Source organism: Anser brachyrhynchus, assembly GCF_964034855.1.
Source record: "Anser brachyrhynchus genome assembly, chromosome: 22".
Classification (NCBI taxonomy): domain Eukaryota; kingdom Metazoa; phylum Chordata; class Aves; order Anseriformes; family Anatidae; genus Anser; species Anser brachyrhynchus.
This window is the reverse complement of record NC_137715.1, coordinates 7,224,800-7,247,150: the sequence shown is the minus strand read 5'-3', so window position 1 is coordinate 7,247,150 and position 22,351 is coordinate 7,224,800. Positions and strand designations below refer to the sequence as shown.

Here is a 22,351-nt window from a genome sequence, read left to right as displayed (position 1 = left end):
GAATGTTTTTGTCTTTGTTAAAGTCAAAGTATCTTATCCTGACAGACATTTAAAAACAGCATAATATAGATCATTCTAAACTACCCATAAAAAAATTATGCAAGCACATTATTCTAATTAGTTTTTAAAACCTTTCAATCAATTTAAGGAAAAGAAAAAGAACCAACTTTCTGCTATGGAAAAAGTCAGACCCAAGCCAGTTACACAGAATTTATTCATTCCTCTGAAATGAAGAGGCCAGAGAAGCCCCTCAGAAAAAGCATCCTTTGGTGCAATAGGTTCAGAATTACGTATCCATCAAAAATCACTGATACTATTCCTTAAAATAGGACTGCTTTCAACTGCCACCTGTTGAAATATCTCCAGCATTACCTCTCCTCACCCTTTGCTTCACAAAATTTCAGCTGCAAGAATTTCCCCACCCAGCTCACGTGTCTGCAGACCACGCGCACGCTGGTTACCTTGCGGACATGACACGAGAAGAGGACGTTCATGTACTTGTCTTTCCGTTTCAGCTCAGTGGCAACAGGGATGAAGGAGCCCGTGGTCTGAGGGTCATCTGGTCTCTGAAAGAGCAAACAGGCACACAATTCTTCTTGCTTACTAAAGAAAGTAATTGCATTACGTCATGCCAGGCCTGGCAGAACCACAGCTGCACCACCGAGTCTGAAGGCTTCGGCCAGTCCCTGCCTCACTGAAGAGCAGCAGAGCATCTGGAGTTTTATGTGCTTTCTGAGAAAACCTTAACAAAACAAAATGCTTGAAGGAAGGATGGAGTAAAAGAAGCATTGCAACTTGCCTAGATAGAATTTCTTTGTTCCTTTTCATTTAATGCTATTTCTTAACATCCCATTTTATCTAGAATTTCTGCTTTATACTTACTTCTTTCTTTCCTAGGCTTGGGCATTTGAAGTGTCAGCTAATGGCACTACTCAGTATCACTTAATGTTGTTTGGGATGCTCACTCAAACTAGGCTTTGTATTCAGAAAATTTAACTTGTACTACAGTAGAAATCAAAGACCATCTGGAATCCACAGAAAAATCGTGAAACTACTCTCCCTTCCAATACCCACTTTTTCAAATTTCATATCACTTTTCTACCCTTTAAGTGTTCTGAGCCGCAGCCGTTGCAGCAGTCCCCTTCTATTTGCATTGGTTACTTCATTTGGACTCACCAGTGCGATGTAATTCCCCTCCCATGCTCTTTGTAGCCCAAGATCAGCTCTGTGACCCTTCAGCACTTCCATGGCAGCAACCTTTGCCCTCAGTTGAGGTAGGTCTTTTGATGGGATGCTCCGGATGAGTTCACCTGCTCTCCACCTGCCACAGAAAGCCTGAGTCAGGTCCACAGTCTGTACTGTGCACTATGAGCACTAATTTTGTCAGGTCAGCAAACAAGGACAAGCTTAGACTACAAATGGCAAGGAAAAAAAAGAAGTCCTTCCATTGAATCCCTTCATAAAATACTTAGGTTTCCAGCTTTAGATGACGTAGCACCTTTGATTCCTGACAACTTTTGCTGGTACACTTTCCCCTCCCTCCCTCTAGTGCCCAGAAGTAAACTACCAGCACATCTGTTTGCAATAAAGTTTTTGCAAGCCATTTTTTTGGCTTGTTTACAACATCATTCTCCTTTAATAACAGAATTTGGCCCTACGATTGAAACCTAACCAACTGTAACATGAAACAGGACAGGACAGGACAGACCAGCAATTACTCTACACCATACTCCAGCCTTCAACAACACCAGTTCCCTAGGACTATGGCTGTGAAAAGTCTTTAGTAACTAAAATTTTGTGGTTATAATAACTGAGCTTATTCAGAAAGCAGGATGCCCACCCAGATAGGTTGTGGATGGTTTTCAAGAGACATCTGAGAAAAAAAAAAAAAAAAAGTTGACCCAATCTGGTGCTGGTGGTAACACTGCATCAAGCAGATGGCTCAACTAGAGATCTCTAGATGTCCCATTCAACCAACATTTCTCTTGTTCACTGACTTTCAGAAGTTATCATTTTTCAAACTGGAATTGTAACTGCTTTATACCCCTCTTGTCTACAATACCAGAATTGCCAGAGGAAAAAGGTTTTAGATATCAGAAGGTTGTAATAAATGTATAAAACACCTTTTCTGCATATGGTGAAGAGTGAAACACTGCTTAATCTATTGCAGAAAAAATGACTTCTTAATGACTTCTTAAAAAATGACTTGATGGAGTCTAGAAGATTCCTTTTCTCTTTCCCCCAGCCTAACACCAGCTGCTCTTTTCTTTCAAAACTTATCAGAAAGGCCAAGAGAGGGGCTGAGGAAGAAAATACAATGTCCATCCTGAGTAAATCTCTGAAACAGAATAATTATTTGCATGGTCAAGAGTACCAGAAGCCACTAATACCTTCATCTTTGATTCCCAGTTCATGTTCTCTATTCATTTTTCCAACTTTTATGGAACAAGTAGTAATTGTTCAGTCCTCTGGGTTAGACTGAAAACACTAAAAGTTTTATTTGTACCTATGGTAAATCATCTGGAGTGCCTCTTCAAATCGGTGCAGCACTTTTGGTGGAGTGGGCCATTGCACATGCTTGCCATAATCCTTCATTGACCTCACATTGTGAAAGCGTTGGGCAACTTCATGGATGTAGGCCTTCACTTTGTAGCGGCGGTAATACTTGAGTATCGTCAGGGCAGCCTTTGTCCTCTTATAGCGAAGACGAGCCAAAGTGCCCCTCCAAACCTAAGAGTCAGTGGAGAAGACAGTTTTAGCAATAAAAAGGAAACATTTCTCTCTTTACTCTTCTATACTGCTAAAATCCATAAATACCTAAAATCATAAATTTTAAAGAAAGGGACTCTTCTACGCCAATAGGATCCAATTAGAAAAACATCACCAAACAGACACTGTGCTTACCTGCCTACTTAGAAACAATTCTAACTCTGTTTAAATGCTAGAATGGGAAAGATTGCTTTGAAAATAGTTTGGGAGACCAGCCGTGTACTGAAAAGCAAGCAATTCTCCAACATAAGTAACATCCTCCAAAGCTCACTTCCAAAGTCGCTGCCATGTTCGCCCCCAAACGTGGAGCCCAGGTCTGCCAGCACTACTGCAAGCATTGCCCTGGCCTGGAGAGCACTGCAAGCAGAAAACGTGCCACGGTCTGGACTTCTCCTTTGGACCCACCAGGTAGAGGCACGCTGCGAGGTGGGTGCCATGACCGTACCTTGCTACCGACTCCTAGCCTGCTTGGCTCCAAGACCCCACTTGCCCTGCCCAACAAAGCCCAGCCAGGCAGGGCAAGCTGTGTTGGTTTTACCCTGTAACCAGAGAAATGCGTTATTCACCCGAGTGCTGCCAAGCTCACGTGCACATCCCTGAGGAATTCATGAACAGCTGTACTTTGCTTCTAATATAATCCACCAAGATGAAGGTTGTATTTTTGTTTCCTTGTAGAATTAAACTGGAAGGATAATGAGCCTCCCGCATACGAAGAGTGCTTCACTACTCGCTATGGGCCCTGCTGGAGAGTTTATTTCTCTCTTGAGAAACATCCCATAGCACCATTGATGCATATCAAGCCTTCTATTTACAGAAGAATTAATTAATTACCTGAGGCAATTTCCAACATGATATTCTCTTTATAAAGCTGATGTCAAAGGTTCTCTTGACAGCTTTACTGATAATCCTGAAATTTAGCTGAGAAAAAACATAAGCAGCAAGAGGTAAAAAGCAGATGTGAGGGGGGGGGCTCTTCTCTGCATGCTCACAATTCAAAGAGGAAGTAGAAACTTTGGGGTCCAAACCCTCAAAAGCAGAGGACTCTCATTCCAACCTCTTTCAGAGCAACCCCTCCTCATTCTGCTCTGGCCTCACTGCCCTTGCATAGGATCTGTCTTCACAACAGGTACGATAGATCCTCACGGCTCTGGCAGAGCCTGGAAAGCTGATTTAGCGCCCACTCCCTCACTGGTGCATTTGATGCTCTCTGAAGCACATTTGTGTTCCAGCACATGAAAACTGAGTCAAGACCCTACATAGCATTGCCCAAACATCCGATGGTAACACTGAGACATTCCATCCCTTGCATTTCAGTGTGTCAAACCAACTGCAAGTGTGCAACCTTCAACACTGGAAAGAACTGGACTGAAGGAAATGAAGCATGCAACGAACAGAACAAGTCAGCACATATAAGGTGACCCAAGGCACCACGCTCCTTATCAGACCCCAGACACCAGTGCCAGGAGCCACTCCCCTAAGGAAGATGTGGGCATCATTTCAGCGCTCGAGGCGAAGAGCTGGGAAGGCGATGCATGACACGAGAGAGCAAAAGGAGAGGTAAGAGCAGGAAGCACAAAAATCAGTCCCTGTAACAACAGCAAAAAAAACCAGCACAATGTTTTATTGACCAGCCAAATAAATCTGGCAGTAAGACAAAGAGCAAGTTCAACAATGAACAGTGTGGACTGGTACTGAAAATCTCAACACTGAGTGCATCTAGGAGAGTGGCAAAACAGTACCTAATATTTTCCTTATTTATGCTTTGAAATCATTAGACAGAGTGAGGGAAAGCAACAACCTCTGCATAAAATATGTTGTTCTTAGTAGTCCCTTTTAGTGTACAATTAAAATTGTAGTTTTTGTTCTACACAGCTTGAATATCACAAACAAGAACATTACTATTTAAAAAGCAACAGAGATCCTGAGAAGCTCAGGGCTTCCTGGAGCCACAAGTTCAAACTGACTTGCGCAGGGCCTGCATTTTACCCAAAACATCAAAGGCTGATTTAAACCTAGGATTTCCATGGCTGAGCTCATATCAGATTCAGAAACGGCATGAATTTGACAGAATCAGCAACTAGGATAAAATAACTGAACGACCAATGAGCATTAAAGTAATATTTCCTTTTTTTTTGATTGACTGAGGCATTTAAGCATAGACTGAAGTGTCACAAAATGTTCCTGCAAAGTATATACAGACAGCAGACAAGATAAACTGGAAAAAACAACAACCACCAACTTCTTAATTTTTAAGTTCGTAAGAATAGAAATGAAAAACAATGGGTTCTGGGTCACAGCTAATCAGCCTTCTGAACTTCATAAAGGATCACAAGAAAAGAACATACAAAGTAAATTTGCATAAGCTGGTAAGGACTTTGCAGAGTTCCACTTCTGTCATTTTTTCTCCAAAACATTTTGATTTGGTTTTAGATACAGAACAATGTCTTAATTTTGCTTCCTTGTGCTGAGGTAGGCATGCTCTTGAGGAAAGACTCTCTTGCTGTGGTTATTTTTTACACCAGCCAGACATCCGTGGAACAAAGGCACTGTAACAGATTGCCCCGATGTTGTATCAGCTGCATCGCTCCAGAAATTGGCTTCACAGCAAGAAGTGTCACAATTGCTACAAACACTAACCTTCCAAATCCAATTATCCAGCCGAGGCATGCCCCTTGGCTACACGTAAGCAGTAAACTATTAATGAAAAGCATGTCCTCAAATCAAGTTGTCATAACTGGAAAACCTCACTCCTAGTAAGGACCTTCCTAATAGCCACAATGGCAGCCCCTCCCAAAAATAAGGAGAAAGCCAAAGATAGGAACAAACTTCTTCCAGGAAATGGGATACAGAATATATATATATATATGTATTTAATTAATTGTTTTTCTGGCTTGGCATTTTTCTTTTAACCACCGGGCTCATTTCTACTTAAGGCAGCCCATCGGTAATGCCGAAGTGCCAACACAAGCAGAGTGCCTGATGGCCTAAGTGGTCTCTTCCAGAAACACAGACCCTTCAAATCTACAAGCAAGCAGGCCATGGAAGCAAAGTCCTTGTTCAGCAGCCACTTTGTGTGCTCAGCATTGTGTAATTGTGAGCAATGGGTCAAACCACGTGCAAATCCAACCAGGGTGCTGGAGTGCTTCCTGCTAGCACATACCCTCCTGAGGCTTGAATAACAACACGCTGTACCATCTCAATTCTTTTCTCTCTTCCCTCCAGTTCATTACTCAAAAGCATTAAGCACTGTAAAATTAAAAAAAATAATAAATTCAATTTTCCAGGGCTAAGTTTATCGTGCCGTTTGATAGATATTATGCACAGATTCTCATGTTGCGAACGCTTCATTTCTGTTACATGCTGGAGGACAATGGTAAAGTCGTGGCCAAATATGTGGATCAAGGTGCCAACAACCCAACAGAAAGATCTCTGCAGCCAGGATTCAGCTTCTTTCTTTCCAGCCCTCTGTACCCAAGATATTGTCCAAGTCATATTCATATGTACTACAGAAAGGATTCAAAAAAGGACATGCATCACCTTTCTGAAATTTCCAACCAGTGAGCAGCTCTCAGCTTGAACTTAAAGCAAAGCTGCACACCAGCAAGCAGGTATTTTCAGTGCTCGTGTTTAGCAAATCTTGCAAGGATAGGGTAACCAAGTCTGAGAATCACAGTGTGCAGTATCACCCCTCCTACAGGCAAGAATAAAATGATACTTTGCCATCTTTCTGTGGCTTTAACTTCTCGTTAACCTGGCTTCCCATAAAAAGGAGACTAAAGATCACCCTGTCCCTGGCTGACCTCCTGGGATTGCCCTGCTGTCTTCTGACTCTCTAGCCAGCTTCAGCCAAATCTGACAGAGGAACAGGAGACCAAAAGTGGCAAGTCCATACATCTTTCAGGAAAAGTCAACAGCAGGGTAGAGGGAGCCTCAAATTAGAGTGACATTGTTGGAAATGCTTCAGAACAAGCTCAAGAGCCATCTGCTTTGTCCGATCTCCAAATCCCAACTAGCACACGCAAAGCTCCTAGCCAGGCACAACCACATGAGATTGCAAACCAAGCCAAACTGGTAGAGGATACGAGAAGGATCTGGCAGTATTTCAGGGGGCAGAGGATGGTGGAGATGTGTGAAGGACATGAGGGATGGAGTGGAGGATATGATGAGGAGGATGGGAGAGTACTGGCTGCTATCACAAGAAGAAAACTGTGATTGTCATCACGGTGGGTTGTCAGCAGTATGGGACAAACCCACAGGAAGCCAGGCTCACAGAAAAGGCTGATGACAGTTTTCAAAGTGAGAAACTGAAGAGCAGACCCAAAAGAAACCAATTTTGTTGTCAATTAGTGCAGTGCCTAGTGACCAAGCAAGAGCAATTGGGCAGGAAAGAGATTATCCTCTATAAGAAGAGGTGTCCAAGGAGACAAGGCAGAAGTTGGATACAGGAAGGGGAATAACCAGCAGTCAGTGTTAGCTCCAAAATGGAAAGGAAAAGAGTATCTAAGCTCCCCCTCCCTACCCCTTCACCCATCCACTCCCCACGCTTCACTTCTCTTTCACTATCTCTGCCATCTATGCTTGTCCTCCTAAAGGCCAGGCAAAGACAAATTAATAGGGAAAGTGAAATTATGACTATAGCCTAGGAGGTTGGAAAATAAAGTCTGAACAACGCAAGAAATTCCGTCAGAATTCTTGAACATTAAAGGGTATTTATTTCTGTGGCTGCTTCCAGTGAAATGCCCCTCCCCTCCACTGCCCCTCCACTCCCCCTCGTGAGGAAGCTGTAGGCCGCAATGAGCTCTCCCCTCAGCCTCCTTTTTACCAGGCTGAACAGGCCCAGTGACCTCAGCTGCTCCTCATATGTCTTCCCCTCTAGGCCCTTCACCATCTTAGTAGCCCTTCTCTGGCCACTCTCCAACAGTTTTACATCCTTTTTGTACTGTGGTGCCCAGAACTGCACACGGTGCTCGAGGTGAGGCCAAACCAGCACAGAGCAGAGCAGGACAATCACTTTCCTCAACTGACTAGCGATGCTGTGCTTGATGCACCCCAGGATACGGTTGGCCCTCCTGGCTGCCAGGGCACACTGCTGGCTCATATTCAGCTTGCTGTCAACCACAACCCCCAGATCCCTCTCTGCGGGGCTGCTCCCCAGCGTCTCGTCACCCAGTCTGTACGTATAGCCAGGGTTGTCCCGTCCCAGGTGCAGGACCAGGCACTTGCTCTTGTTAAACTTCACATTGCTGGTGATTGCCCAGCTCTCCAATCTGTCCAGATCTCTCTTCAAGGCCTTTCCACCCTTGAAAGAGTCAACAGCTCCTCCCAGTTCCTTGCTGCTTTCCTTTGCCACAGTCCCTTACACCCCTTCAGTTACAACCAGGGAGGCAGAAGTGTTCAGTGGTCATGAAAAACACCAGACCAGGAAATCTTCCTGCACAGCCCTGGGTTCCTGGTGATCCCATCGTCACCCTCCTCCCAGTGCTGCAGCTCCTTTGGTAGCTTTGGAAAGCAGGACTTGCACAAAAAGAAACTGAGCATTCATCCAAACCAAGAGTTGTATCTTATCTTATGGGAAGTGCTGAAGTCATTTCTGAAGTATGTTTAATTCACATGGTTTTGATTAAAATTTAATAAAATTAAAATGAATGAAAAAGGAGATATGGACATACCTTTAAAAGCAGCTTATAAACTTCCTGCATTTACACCAAAGTTTCTAAGATTAAATAAAGCTACTACAGATTAAGACCATCATCTTAGCAGAAAAAATGATGCATCAAACCAAGTATGATAGGCTCATCTGCAGATTGCAGACTGCTTTCAGGCTCAGAATTTTCCATTAAAAAAAAAAAAAGAAAGAAAACAATCAAATAGGCCATGCAGAGCACAGGAAAAACCATCAGACCAGACAGGGTGCGTCCAGAATGCTGAGAATGCCTCACTTATAGTTCTTCCATGGAAAAAAGGATAATCTAGATTTGACCTAGGCGCTGCCATCTCTGCAAATATAGGAAAAAAAACACACAGCATTCAATCTAAACACACGAGCAACCAAATAAATGCCCAGAATTCAGAAACTAAACCAAGCTTGTCTAAATTAAACACTGGTGTTATATTTTGGAGCAGTGTTGCAACTAACTAAACCTTGGAAAACTATTTCATGCTTGCTGTAACACAGCACACCTCCTCCCACTGGGCCTCCTTCGCACTAGCCTGAACTGTTTCGTGATCAATATTTCATGCTGCCCTAGCACAAGCTGCCCTCCAGGCATCCAAACTGAAAAGAATAAAACAAAACCTAGCTAGAAATTCACACAGACACGAACCTTTCTGCACAGCTTTAAAGGATCTCAAACAGGAAAGGTTATTAAATATTTAAGTCAATAGTGCAGCACAGACCCTGCATGCAGTTCTGCCACAAGGTCCTCTGAGGCATGGCAGTTTGAATAAATGCTCAAATCAGAAGCAAGCTTTAATTATACTATTCCTGATTGCTTTTGAAAGGGGTCATCTCCTTGCAGAGCACAGATATGATGGAATGGCTAATATACACACCCAGCACCCACCGGGTACTTGCGCGCACCACAATTTGTGATCTGCATTTTCACGATGCAAGTAAATTCAGATCCCATAGGAGGTTTGAGGCAAATGTTTTTAAATCAAAGCCTCCCCATTCTCATAGATCACATTACAGAGCATATAAACAGCAAGTGGGAAGAGCTGCTTAATTTACTAAATGCTATTTTCTCTTTTCACATGAGTCAGCTGAACAATGCTCATTCTATTGCACCGCTTAATAGAAACAATATCCCACTAGGTAGAAAAGAGAGAAGGGTCACACTCAGATTAATTAGATTGTACTAACAGGACTGTGTCCAGCAATAAATATAAAAAATATCAAAGGAACAGCGTTATAAGCAAGTAGCACATGTGAGACATGCATACAGATGAAACGAGGAGCACTGACAGCAGGTTTGGGTTTCTTTTGCAGCTCAGCAATGCTGCTCAGCAACGACTCCAGCAAATGCCACGCTGCTGTGCCCACCTTCCTTCCAGGCCCAGCCTGAACCCCAGGCTGTGGTGGTTCTTCAGCCTGAAAGCTTCCAGAAGCCTCCTTGCCATTCTACTTGTAAGGGCTTGCTGTGTCTACCTGGTGTCCTTTGCAGTGGTCCTGCCGTGGTGACAAAGCACACCCTGTTACTCCTTAATTGTGCTCTCCTGCCTCTGGTAGTGACCAGGGAAGGAAAATGTTGGGAGAGCAGAGATCTTTTCTAAGAACAAAAACTGCCAAAGTTTTTGCCAAAGTCCTGTGTTAGTGAAGCACAGAAGCTTGCAATCACCAGGAAAATGTTGCTGTCATTAGATGACAGCAGCAACCTTCTCTTGTCCCTTCAAGGTAGAGTTTTTCACACTGATGATAGCAAAATAGAGGTCATTTAATGACTTTTCATGATTTTTTGGGGTAAGAACTTCAGGAGCAGCCAAAAGCACAGAACCTCTAAACATGGAGAAGTTAAGTTAGAACACCTTTCTGTGGGAAAAGATGACTGAGGGGATGTAACAGATGTGCACAGGACCACGGGACAAGCTATTCACTCACCCCATCAGTGCAGCAGTTAGTGGATATGCAGTGAAACTGTGAGATGCAAGGACCAGAAGAAAGCAAGACAGCTCTCCCCATGCGATGGTTAGCTGAGCTTGCCAAAGACAACTACAAAACCCAAAAGCTGGTGGCACTTGTTTGACGACAAGTTCAGGGAAGAGAAATCCACTGTGTGTTATTAAATTCAAAGCAAACGCATTCAGCTTAGGTCATTCCAAGTCCAAATGGCTGAAAGTACTGGGAAAGCATTAAGGAGAGGTACAACAAACACTATAGCCCGGATACTGTCCTCCCGAGGCATCTGCTTGCAGTCCCTCTTGGAGACATGACTGTACTCCAGAGGGACTTTTACTCTGATGCCACACAGCAGCTGCTACGGTTTAAAACCTACATCTATTTAGTGAAGCGGCTGAGAATTATGCTCTATGTTTCTGAGATTGTTACAGCACTGCTCTGTTAACAAGCCTTCCCAGAACAAAGAGCAGACACAGGCAAAATGGAGCCATACAGACCTAGCAAATTTGACTTACCTTTGTCTAAAGGACAGGAATGCCATTAAAACGTGCATCTCTGCTAGGGAGGACAGTATTAATCGTGGTGAAAAGAATAATTCCAGAAACACTTCAGTAAACACAGCTCAATCACCATATGCTCATTTTTGCCCCAAAGTCCCATAACCAATGTGAATAGCTCACCACCTATCCCCATGAAAATGCAGTAAACTCCCTCAGACAGACCGTGATTTATACTGCAGTGTCCTATTAGGGAAGAAGATATACACAGAAATTGTGCATCTTTACCTTATTACAGGCACAGTTCACATGATACCGGTATTTTTACTACTGTTAAATTAAGATATTTTCTAAGTTCAGTTTACTAAATGCTATTTGGGCTTGCTTGCACTTTAATCGAGTACACCACACTGGCACTATTTTTATAGTTCAAACAAGGCTTAAAGACACGTTGAGGTGCAGATCAGCACCTTGTCAAAAATAAAAAGTTGAGGCACAACAGAAAATGACTCCCTTCCATGAAAACAACCAGGAAGCATCAGTGGCAATGGCTGCAGAACCTGCTCTTCCAAATTTGTGATATACATAAATGAGCATGAAAAAAGAAAAAAAAAGAAAAAAAAAACAACAACGAAAAACCACGAAAGGGCAGGGTTAGAAAGTGAAATGCTCAATTTGCAAGATCGGGACCATAATATATTTGCTTAATAAACAAAGGACTGCAGAGGTGTTTGCTCAAAGAAATTCATTTAAAAGGAAAGAAAAAGCCCCGTCTGAGTGAGACTGGTATTCCAGAGGGCCACAGAGAGCCAGCATCCCCCACCTCCTCTGATCCATCATTGCAATCAAGATCTTTCTTAAAGTCCTCCTGACCCGGTAAAGTAAAACCCGAAAAAGCATGCTGGAGGCAGCAGTCGGAAGCATTCACACCTAAGTGCAGACTGCAGCTGGCTTTGCAGCAGTCATTAGCAGTCCTTTAGGAGAACATACAAGCAGCGCTGCACACAGCAGAAGACCAAGATCAAGGGTTTACAGAATGGCGCAGCTACCTGCTCTGCAGCTGGGCGCTGTGCTTCTCGTTAAGCTCACTGAAGCAGTTCGTGCACTCACCAATGTGTTCTCTGTGATGCTGGCAATACACTCAGGGAAGGCTTTTTATTTATTTATTTTTTATTTTACTCCCCCCCGCCCCATGCAGGGAAATTTGGAAGTTGTATGGTGACCCTAGCGGCCATGAAGCTCAAGGTCTCAAAGCTTAGGCAGCTGCCCAATGATCCATATGTTGCTGGGCCGTATTTTTAAATACTGATGCACATACCCAATATCCTCTCTTCTTCTCCCTTGCTAAACGATAAATGGATATTTACATTTATTTAGATTAAAGCAGGTTTTTTTCACAGCATTTCCTGGGCAAGGAAAGAGATGGTAAGCAAGTATTCAGGTGCCCCACTGCACCTGCTGCTGACAGGGTAGGATCCTGTAACTCTTCCCCTCTCTGCTTTCCCCAGCAGGCATGCCCCTGACCTCATTTTTTGCCAGCACAGATGTTCATCTGAAGGACAGTGAGCTGGTTGTGGAGCTCAACAACCGACAGAAAACAGTCCCTTGACATTTTTTTGTGTGTGTTTTTTTTGGGGGGGGGTGGGGGTAGGGTTTTCTTTTTCACTTTGTTTTTGTGATTTTTTTTTTGTTTTGCTTTGTTCTATTTTTTTGAGTCTGAGATGCCTCCATGCATCCACTGGTTGCAGACAAGCGACGTAGTGCGAGGGAGGCGCAGAGCATGGGAGAAGCGGTCGGATCAGCCAGCTAAGAGATCAGCTTGGCCGTACTGGCACATGGCACTGTCAGCACAGCAGAGACACCCAGTCCTTCATCTTGGTCCTTCACAGCACCCGTGTGCTCCTCCTCTGGACGCAGATAGAGCATCTCCTTTCACAGCTTCTCCCTGCCAAAGCCTCTCTAGATCAAAGTCCCCAACCACGGCACAAATCCACAGGTATATACCTATTTCCACTTACATTCAAAACTTCACTCACACTTTCCCTCAAGATGGTAAATGCTGAGTCTGGATGGCAAATGCGCTACATCACCTTTTATTTGGGTCACTGCACAGAAGCCCTCATCAGATTACCCCTGCTGATCCATAATCTGACGTGAAAATGCCTTCTTTGTCGAGTGAAAGCTTCCCTTTGTGGTTAACGTTTCCTAGCAAACTGTGCTTCAAGGACTCATGGGGATGGAGAAGAAAGGGAAGGTGTGACACTAAATTCCAGCAAATCAGCCACGGCTCCTTCCTGCTGCTCCGCACCGATGGGAGCTGCAGGGATGGGGCCGGGGGTGCCCGCAGCGATGCGGCCGTCCCGCTGCACGGCCTCCCCGGCGTGCTCACATCCTCGGCACGCAGCAGAGCCAGGAGCCTCCTGCCAGCTGCGTTTTCCTCCTGCTTCAAGAGGGCAGCCGTGCACAAGGATTTGTGTCCGGGTAGGTGCTGGGCTGTAGCGCAAGAACAATTCTCGCTTCCTCTGCATTAAGCAGTAAAGATTTAGTGAAGTGATTATCATATGCAGCTGTACTGGCCTGATAAAATTACACCGAAATAGTGCACTAAATTATATTGACAAGATACATCATCTTTGCATACTGCACGTGCTGGCTGGCTGGGCTCTCTTCTTGAACAAAGCACTGTTTTACAAAGCTAATGAATATGTGGGAACGTTTCCAAGGGCAGAAAAGCAACCGAGTTTTATGGCAGCTTTTTTTTTTTATTTTTATATTTTTATTATTAACATTAAAGCTGCCCCATTTGCATTCATGAAGACAATCATAGATGGCAAGACCACAGGTATAGTAAATAAACTCAAATGCGCCACATAAAAAGAATTGATGTTTGCACCTAGTGCTTCTAAAATGACCATCCAAGTTGACTCGGACAGCAATGACTCTCCTGCCATATGGGTTTTCTGATACCGGACTGCTCTCACTCGCTAAAATCTGCTGGAGCCAGCAAGTTGCCACAGCTAAATCACATCACATCTGCTTCCTGACTTGGCCTGAAATAAAATTATAGCCTGGAATCCCACTAACATTTTATTACAGAAGAAAAAGGGGAGTTAAAGATAAAGCTTAAGGAGAAGACATTCAGAAGACATACAACAAAAGAAAGCAAAATTATCTACTTAAACTGGAAGGCTGTTTTAATTCAATTTAACCAAACTCATAAGAAGCAAATTCTTATCATTATTAAACAAAGGAACCAGCATTATTTTAAGGGTTAAGGGTTACTTACATGATGAAGCTCTTAAGATAATTACAGAATCTTTCTGAAAGCCTTAGGTTTTATATGGGAGCAATAAACCACATAATATATATAATTAGAAATGAAGATGTACATTTAAAACAACCAAGAAACAGAATTGCTATCAGCAGATTCTTCTTTCATTTAAAATCCTTCCTACGCAAAGAAAAACGTTATTGGACCCCAGCCTGTGATCGGCTGCTTTTAAAGCTACGCCTTACATTTCCCCTCAGCTTTTATCACACAAGTGCTTATTGTCACAACACCACATTTTAGCTACAGTTGTCTTTTCCTTTGCTAAATTCAAATTTGAGTAGCTCCAACACAACAGAAAACTCTATGCATATTTTTAATCAAGTTCATCTCTTTCTTTCTTTTCAGATTTAATCTTGTGATTCTCAGAATTATCACAGCTTGCCTTACTCAGCCTTTGATGCTTATAGGCAAAAATAAAGTAGGGAAAAAAACATCAAGAATTAAATTTTTGCGTGAGTTTTTCATGAACCACTGAAAGCAAGTTGCAAACAAAAAACTAAGATACAGGCAAGATTGCCTTGATGTTTTCAGAGCATCAGGAAGGCCTCTTATATCCTCCGATTTTGTTTGTTATTGTGTTGATTGCTCCTTTTTCAGCACTGCCAGTCTGCAACTGCCCCATCTACTGGTAGCAGAACACGGCTGTTGCAATAACAAGAGTGATTTGATAGAGCAGAGAATGAAATCTAACAATAAGACAAATACAGAAAATGGAAAAGATCATTTTCCAGCCAGATTTCACACTGTACCATTACATACCTATAAACATCAACCCAACACCTGCTCTTTCGTGGATGAGCTGTTTAGCAAGCTGTTACTGATTTCATTGGAGATTCTTGTCTTTAGTTTCAAGCTCCAGGACTCTAAACAGCTCTCCATCACGGCGCAAGCACTTTACCACATGGTTGAAGAACATCCAGGAAGCGTAAGCAGAAAGACAGGTGAACCACAGCAGCTTTAAGCTGCAGAAAGGAGCTACGGACCTCCAGTTTTCTTTTCAGTACAAACTTTTCAGTACTTTTAGCACTTCAGAAGGACCCTATCTTTTCCCTGCAAATCTTCACTGGGCAAATTAGAATCTCACTAGAGAAAAAAACAAGATGGTGACTCCACCTGTCCTATTCCAGTATTTTGGGCAGAACAGAAATATACCTCCATAGAGAGTCTTGTCTTAGTCCTGCTGTACTCAGGGAGAGGAAAAAGAAGGGGAGGAAGGATTGTGGGCCATTGGTCAACGTCCACCAGGAATTTACCTTTTGTCACTCTGTTGATTGTCCCAACAAGAGAAAACCCAGAAGCGCTACAGTTCTGCTATACATAACCAGCATGCCTGATGCTATACAACACCACTACAGCAAAATCCCTCACTGAGCCAGAGCTGACCCATTACTCCTCATGGGGTATTTACCTCCTAGAAATCTTTAGCCCTCCAAAGTTGCTGAAGCCAGCCAGATGACAGCCCAGACTATATAGATAGCATTGAAGTTTGCACCTAGAGAAAACACAAAACGCACAAAACCAGACATGTTGCTGTCAAAACTGCGCCTCTTGCTGTTCAGCAGATTTTATCTGAAGGCAGAGCTTCAGGGCTCACCTTGCAGTGAGACATCATCTGTTTCACAGCACAGATTGGTCTTTTAAATTATTCTTCAGTAACTGCATCTTTCAATTTCAAAAAAAGGTCACCTCTCAATTCCTCAGATGTTTAGTATGAAAACTCAGGTCACTTGGGAGCAAGGTGTCCCCCCTGCAGCTTTATTCAACAAGAAAGACATTAGCCTGCCTCATATCACCATGGGAAGAAAGACAGACTCCAGATCAGTGGCATGACCCAGAGAACTCACTGAATGCTCCAAATAACACCAATGTGCTTGCAAAAGCAGCTGCAGACAGGGGAACTCCTCCCAAGAAACCACAGTGAGCACAGCCGAAGAGCAGTCAAACAATCCAGAAAAATCTAACAGAGGTGTATGAAAAGGGCTTAAAGGTCACACAGATCAGCCCCATTTCAGTCCAAAAGGAAAGCAAGAAAAAGTGTGCTGCCTTTTCAAGGAAAGACACCTGGAAGAACATGACGAGCAGTCCAAGAAAGCTGTTGTGAAGCTCATCAGCAGGGCAAGGAGAACACTGCTTAAAAAAAAAAAAAGAAACAAAACACTGACTCACAAAGCTCAGAAGCAGGCAGGTCCCTTGTCATTTAAGCAGTCTGAACTTTGCATTTCCAGAAAAACTAATCACATATACATATACAAAACTTACAAAATTCCTTACTGAAGATACACCATGCAATCTGGCACAACAAATACCAACACAGATGCAACCCAGGACTTACAATTTTCTCCTTCATACTGGTCGACCTGTTTTGCCTTCCAGAAGGTATATCAGAACAAGCACATTGTTAACGCAACAAACCTGAGAGTTTCACAAAACTATTAGAGACTGTAGGTGATAACTTTTTACCTTCAGAGTCTTACTCTTTACCAAAAGTGACACAGCCCATCAGGTTTAGAAAGTCTGTGCAAACTTAACTGCATAGCTTTAGAGCAGGCTTTTTCTATGTGAAGTTTTTATGCCCGTCTATCAGCAGTTTCTATTTCTGACAGGCAAAAGGGGTTTCAGAAGGCATTTAAGAAACATGTTAAAACCGTGAGCTTACCAGCAACCCCTGTTAGCTAGGACAAAGTCATTTCTACCATCTCTGTGGCTATAGAAGTCAGCAATCATTGCTCTTTTGCCAGACGGATCACACTCGTACAGAACACAGTTCTGAGTAAGTACTAAAACCAGCTCTTGTACTTATTTCCCCCTCCAGCGTATGTTGCTTTTGAGGTTACAAAGTCAGCTTCAATGTGTTGTGGACCCAAAAACCACCTAAATGATTCAGGAGTTTGCCAAGTCACAACAATTCCCATTGTTTAAAAGAATATCTTCATAAGCAAAGTCTGAAAATGCATTTGCCCTGCAGTCACAGAATGTAAAATTATTTATCCTAAGGGTAATGCCAGAAAGAGCCTGAGCTCAATCCCACGTTCAGAGGAGGGAGAAACATGCAGAGGTCGTCTTGCACAGTGCCTTAGGTGTCTTACCCTTTGTAATGCTAAGGGCCTTCTGTTAGCAATTCTGTAGACTGACTTTCACCCTGCTACCCTTTCACCCAAGCTGCTGGGGCAGTGTTTTCCAGAGCCTCTGCAGCAAATGTTTCCCTTGTTCTTGTGATGTAATTCTCTGGGCTTGCATCTGCAAACCCCAATATTGCTGTTATAGCAGGTTCTCATGGGAAGAAATTGCCACCAATGTACGAATCAGTCCTTTTCCCCTCAGTTTCTATCCCTTGGCTATATTTTTTGATTTACACTGGGAGACTCAATGACATGTATGCACAAAGCTTAAAAAACCAATATGCACGAGCATCTGCCCTGATCATTTTCTGCTCAGTTAGCAGTAACATGATTGTCAGAAAAAAACAATAGGAAGTTTGAGCTGGTCCTGATGAAAAATATGTAATTATTATGGGAAAAATATGATAAGGGACCATGTGCTACAAGGACACTGACAGAGGATGCTCATTTGGGGATCCTGTCACTTCTCTTCCTACCTGGCCACAGGGGAGAGTTTTCCCCGTCCTTTTTCTCCCTCTCCCTCTCCCTGCTTTTCTCCACCCCTGTAAGTTTTATCATTAGAGCTGATGTATGCCATCAGCTATGGATCCACTAATAAACTTTTATGCACATAAACCTGTTTCAACGTCCTTTATGTAACATTCCTCAACATTTATCCACAAAAGTTCCTTTAAGTGTCTAAGCAGCCTACTTTTACTGAGTAAAAAGTTAGTTCTTTTTTTTAAACAGTATCCAACAATGTTACCAGTTCTCCTGATCACAGTGTATCATACCACAACAAGATTTTAATGCAGCTACACAGTGTTACTGAAAGAGCTTTACAAAAAAAAAAAAAAAAAGAAGCAGTATTCAAACTGCAGCATTCTACAATTTGTACAGACTTGTCACTTTTGTGAGCTCACTTGCAAGGGGAGCAAAGGTGTTTTAAGGAAGGTGAATTGAGTTTTTTAATGCAGTAAAACTAAGCTTTACCTTCTGCAGGAAGAGGACAATCCTCACGAGCATCTTGGCATGCAGTTCCTCCAAGGTGAACAGTGTTCGAGGTGTACGGATAAATATCTTGGTCTTCCCATAAGCAACGTCATGCTGAAATCCATGACTCTCTATGAGCTTCTTCACAGCATCTTTGTCTGAAGGGAGGTCATGGTTTGGCCAAGTGAATTCTGAGATCATCTTGTACCTGGAATTACAAGGTACAATTTACAAATGTACGCTTGCCATCTATGTTCTCAAAAAGGCCAACCTTCAGCATATTTTAGAAATAATTCCAATAAAATTATTTGATTAGAGGTAGAAGAGCTTCAGACATTTTGTGTAAGAGATGTGACCCTCAAAACCCAAAGTACATGGAAAGGGAATGTAAGAGGTATGATTTTGAGCCATTGAAATTATTGCGAGGAGCTCACTTCATCAACACAGAACTGATGAGACACGACAAACCTCACCACTGTCTTCCTGAAGATTTGGCAGTTCCATTACTCACACCCTCTGCATTTGACTTTTTTTTTTTTAATTATTAATTTTCAAGGAAGAAAAGCTTTGGTTTGCTCACATTCTACATCAGAAACCAACTGTAATCAACTACTCAGTCAGACAACCTAGATTTTAAAATTCTGCAAATAATGTTCCTGTTCATTTTTGTAGCCATTTCTAACACACTTCATTATTTACCAAAGCAGCAGACAGTTGACTGCCACGGTTTGTGCAGACAACACTACTGCCTGTAATCACTGTTCAACCACTCACTCTAGTCCTTCCTTCCCAAACCCCTTTTCACAGTAAGAGAGAGAATGCAGATTGGAACTAAGACAACCATGAATCAAATACAAAAATAATTTCAAAATACCTGCGCTTTGTAAGATTTACTATCCTTGCAAAGTGCTGATTGTGTGAACAGACATTTGTAAAAAGCAACAATGAATTTTCTGCATATAATTTATGGACATAATCAAAAATGCAATAGACATTTTCACTGTTATATTACCCACATTCATGTCCTAAATAAAACATGCATGCAGCAATCTTAACCACTTCTCTATTTAAAAGCCCATGATGCAAGTCAGCCATCAATCTCAATATCTTAGACATTCAGAATTCTCAGCTACTCTTAAACGGCCCCGACAACAAACCTTTTTACAAGGGGGCTGGGTGCACTAAAGGACTTGCTAAACGGACTAAAATAAGCCTGAATGGAAATACCACACCGTCGCTTTCATTCATCAAATTAGCCTTTCTGAATAAGCTTTTGAAGAGGGCAAAAAATGGAGGTGTGCACAGCATCTAAGCAGGGCACGCTATCAGCGTGAGGGCTGCAGCACACAGAACAGAGATCAATGATAAATAAAACAGGCATATAAAAAACCTCAGACTCACAACAGAAGATTCTGCGTTTATACTTGGCTGGCAAAAGCATTCCCTCTCTCAAAAGCACGTGCACACAGGACATAAATATTTCACACTGGTTTCTCTTTCCTGTTCTCATCAGGACAACATTCCTACAATAACTAATTCCCTGGGAAAATCTTCCACCTCAAAACACTTGCATTAGGAAAAAAAAAGAAAAAAAAGACAATCGGGATGGCACTGCTAACCCACACTTTATTAAACAGGTCTGCTCAGCTGATGGGGCCAGAAGAAACAGGGAGAGATGTCAGGGAACTGGAAACATGCCCAGCCAAAGGAAAAAAAATAAATTCTCTTCCTACTTCACAACAGAAATAGGGCTGTCTCATTTAAAGACATCCCAAGACAACGGGACCGTGAGCAGGGGGACCTGCGGTGGAGTTCAGCGAGGCGCTTTTGTTCCTGCCAGGCCTGCGCAGCGCCGCCAGCCTCTTCCCCTCAGCGCGGCCTGGCTGCCGCGGCAAGGCAAAGTCCCGACCTCGCTGCTAATTATAGCGAGGCAGAACCCAGAATAAAGCTGCTCACTGACACCACAACCCTTCCCCTCTCCTTATGCCTAAAGATCTTGACAGCTTTCAAGGTTACTTTTACAGTAAACATCCATTTCTCCTTCCCTGCTTAGCTGCAGAAACAGCCGGCACGGCACGCACAAGGCTGCTACTAGAGTTTAGGATTCACACGCAGCTCTCCTAAAAACAAGATGTTTGTGAGCCACTCGACTACAAAGCTTTGCTGAAACGTATTTAGTCTGTACGTGAAGCAGGGTCATTCTCTTCTCCCACCACTGTGCAGTTGATGGATATCTGGGTGTTGTTTTCACGCTATGTGTAACACTGCCGGCAAGCAGGCACGTGGATGCCTTAATGGTCCGAGTGCTGGGCTGCACTCGCATGTAGCCATGCCCACAGATTCTTCCCCTACCCCACACAAACCCCATTCTGAAACCCACTCAGCATTTTTTGACAATAAATATAGACTAAAGAAAAAAAAAAATCACTGCTGTTTAAGACAGGTGGTCCTGGTGTGCATTTCACACAATTAGATGCAGTTACCAAGTGACAGCACATCTCTTGGTGCAGCCAAAAAATATGGAGATCTTACTTTCTACAAATTGGCAGGGGCAGACTAGTTTGCACAGAGCTCAACTAAGAATTCTCTTAATTTCAAGGAAATGTTGGAAAGGACGTTCTTTAATGGTCTCAATTGTGCTTCACGTCATTTCCTTCTGGTAGTATCAGCTACCTTGTGGTATTTTAGAGCTAAATAGCAACACACACTTTTATTATGAAAAGGAAAGTTTTTAATATTTTTTTTATATACATGTACATACATACATATATATCAATAGACACACACATGCAGATATATCTATCTGTATCTCCTGTCCCCTCTCAGAGGAATCAGCAAAACATAACATAGGTATTGTTTTGGGCTCATAAAACGCGAAAACTTCAAGATTTGTAGGACTGAACTTTTATAAATGTAGGCAAACAGATGACTATGTTATGCCCTAAAATCTCCTCTTACTCTAGATCTGTCTTCAAACGAGCCCCACTTGCAGGGCAAGAAATCAGAGCTAAAGGGCTTGGAGTCTCCCCCATGCTCTGTCTCCCGGTAAGTCTGTTAAAAAGGAAAGGAACAGAAATCCCTTGTGATCCCTGTTCAAAAGCCATTCCAAAAATGTGCAGCTTGTACACAAGTCATATCCCCTAGCCCTTTTAAGACGGGCAAGTCTCACTCAAAAAGAAGGAACAAAGAATTTTGCCTCAACAAAAGCAAAACAAAAACTACATCCAGGCCAGAAGGCTTTTTTGTTGTTGTTGTTTTTTGTTTTTTAAATTTAGAAAAGTCAATGTAGACTGGACTCAGAGCAATACTGTGGTATGCAAATACAATGTCTGATATCTTATGCTTTAGATGTTTAATCCTACTCCAGGGTTCAGCAGAACAAATGTTGCAGTGGCCTGAAAGCTGTACCAGTTGCCATGTGCTAATTTGGTTTACTGGCTGTAAACAGCACTTCTGGTTTTAAGCTTACAGGAGCTCATCAAACGTTCTTTAAAAGCAAAGCAGCTGTTTATATTAATAGTCATTACACAAATCTAAAGAGTAAATTGTAATAAATTCTACACGTGAGGGCAGAAGCAAGCACTAACCACTGCATAATGTTTAAGAGAACTGATAAACAAGACTGCAGGCTGTGTTTGATAAGCCATGCCCTTTCGTTCTACGTCAGGTATCGTGAAACGCCCAGGCAAATCTCCACTGTGAATAGCAAAAGATCTTTCAAGAGCACTTTGTTTCCAACATGCAACATCCCACCTGTCTAGTTTTTTTTTTTTCTTTTTTCCTTCTCTCAGGGACTTTTCCTCACTTAATTCAACAAAAGTAAAAATCAATTCAATATCTTAAGAGGATGGATCCTTAGTACCCGTATTAATTTAATGAAGCTATAAGACAAATTACAATCTAAAACATTTCATTTGTCACAAGTCTGTTAGGAATAAAGAGGCCAAGGAGTATCAAAACATGTTTTAATGTGGTCATGTTATTATCTGTTTTTCAGACTTCCAGTTTTTAAGTCCAGAGGTTTCCTCCTGCACATGCATAATGTCAC

At 42.5% G+C, this 22,351-nt stretch overlaps 1 protein-coding gene across 7 annotated transcripts in view; it reads right to left on the bottom strand.

Annotated features, from left to right (window-relative positions):
• MYO1D (myosin ID) overlaps nt 1-22,351 on the bottom strand; it is a 158,192-nt gene that overhangs the window by 72,727 nt on the left and 63,114 nt on the right. For all 7 annotated transcript variants that reach the window (XR_013941524.1, XM_080565090.1, XM_080565091.1 and 4 more), the window contains exons 16-19: nt 18,304-18,511; nt 2,507-2,730; nt 1,177-1,321; nt 462-566 (exon numbers count right to left, since the gene is read on the bottom strand). Coding sequence is in view for 6 of the 7 variants with exons in the window: in XM_080565090.1 (XP_080421216.1) it covers nt 462-566; nt 1,177-1,321; nt 2,507-2,730; nt 18,304-18,511 (682 nt within the window). In the remaining variant the exon portion in view is untranslated. The remainder of the gene's footprint in view (nt 1-461; nt 567-1,176; nt 1,322-2,506; nt 2,731-18,303; nt 18,512-22,351) is intronic.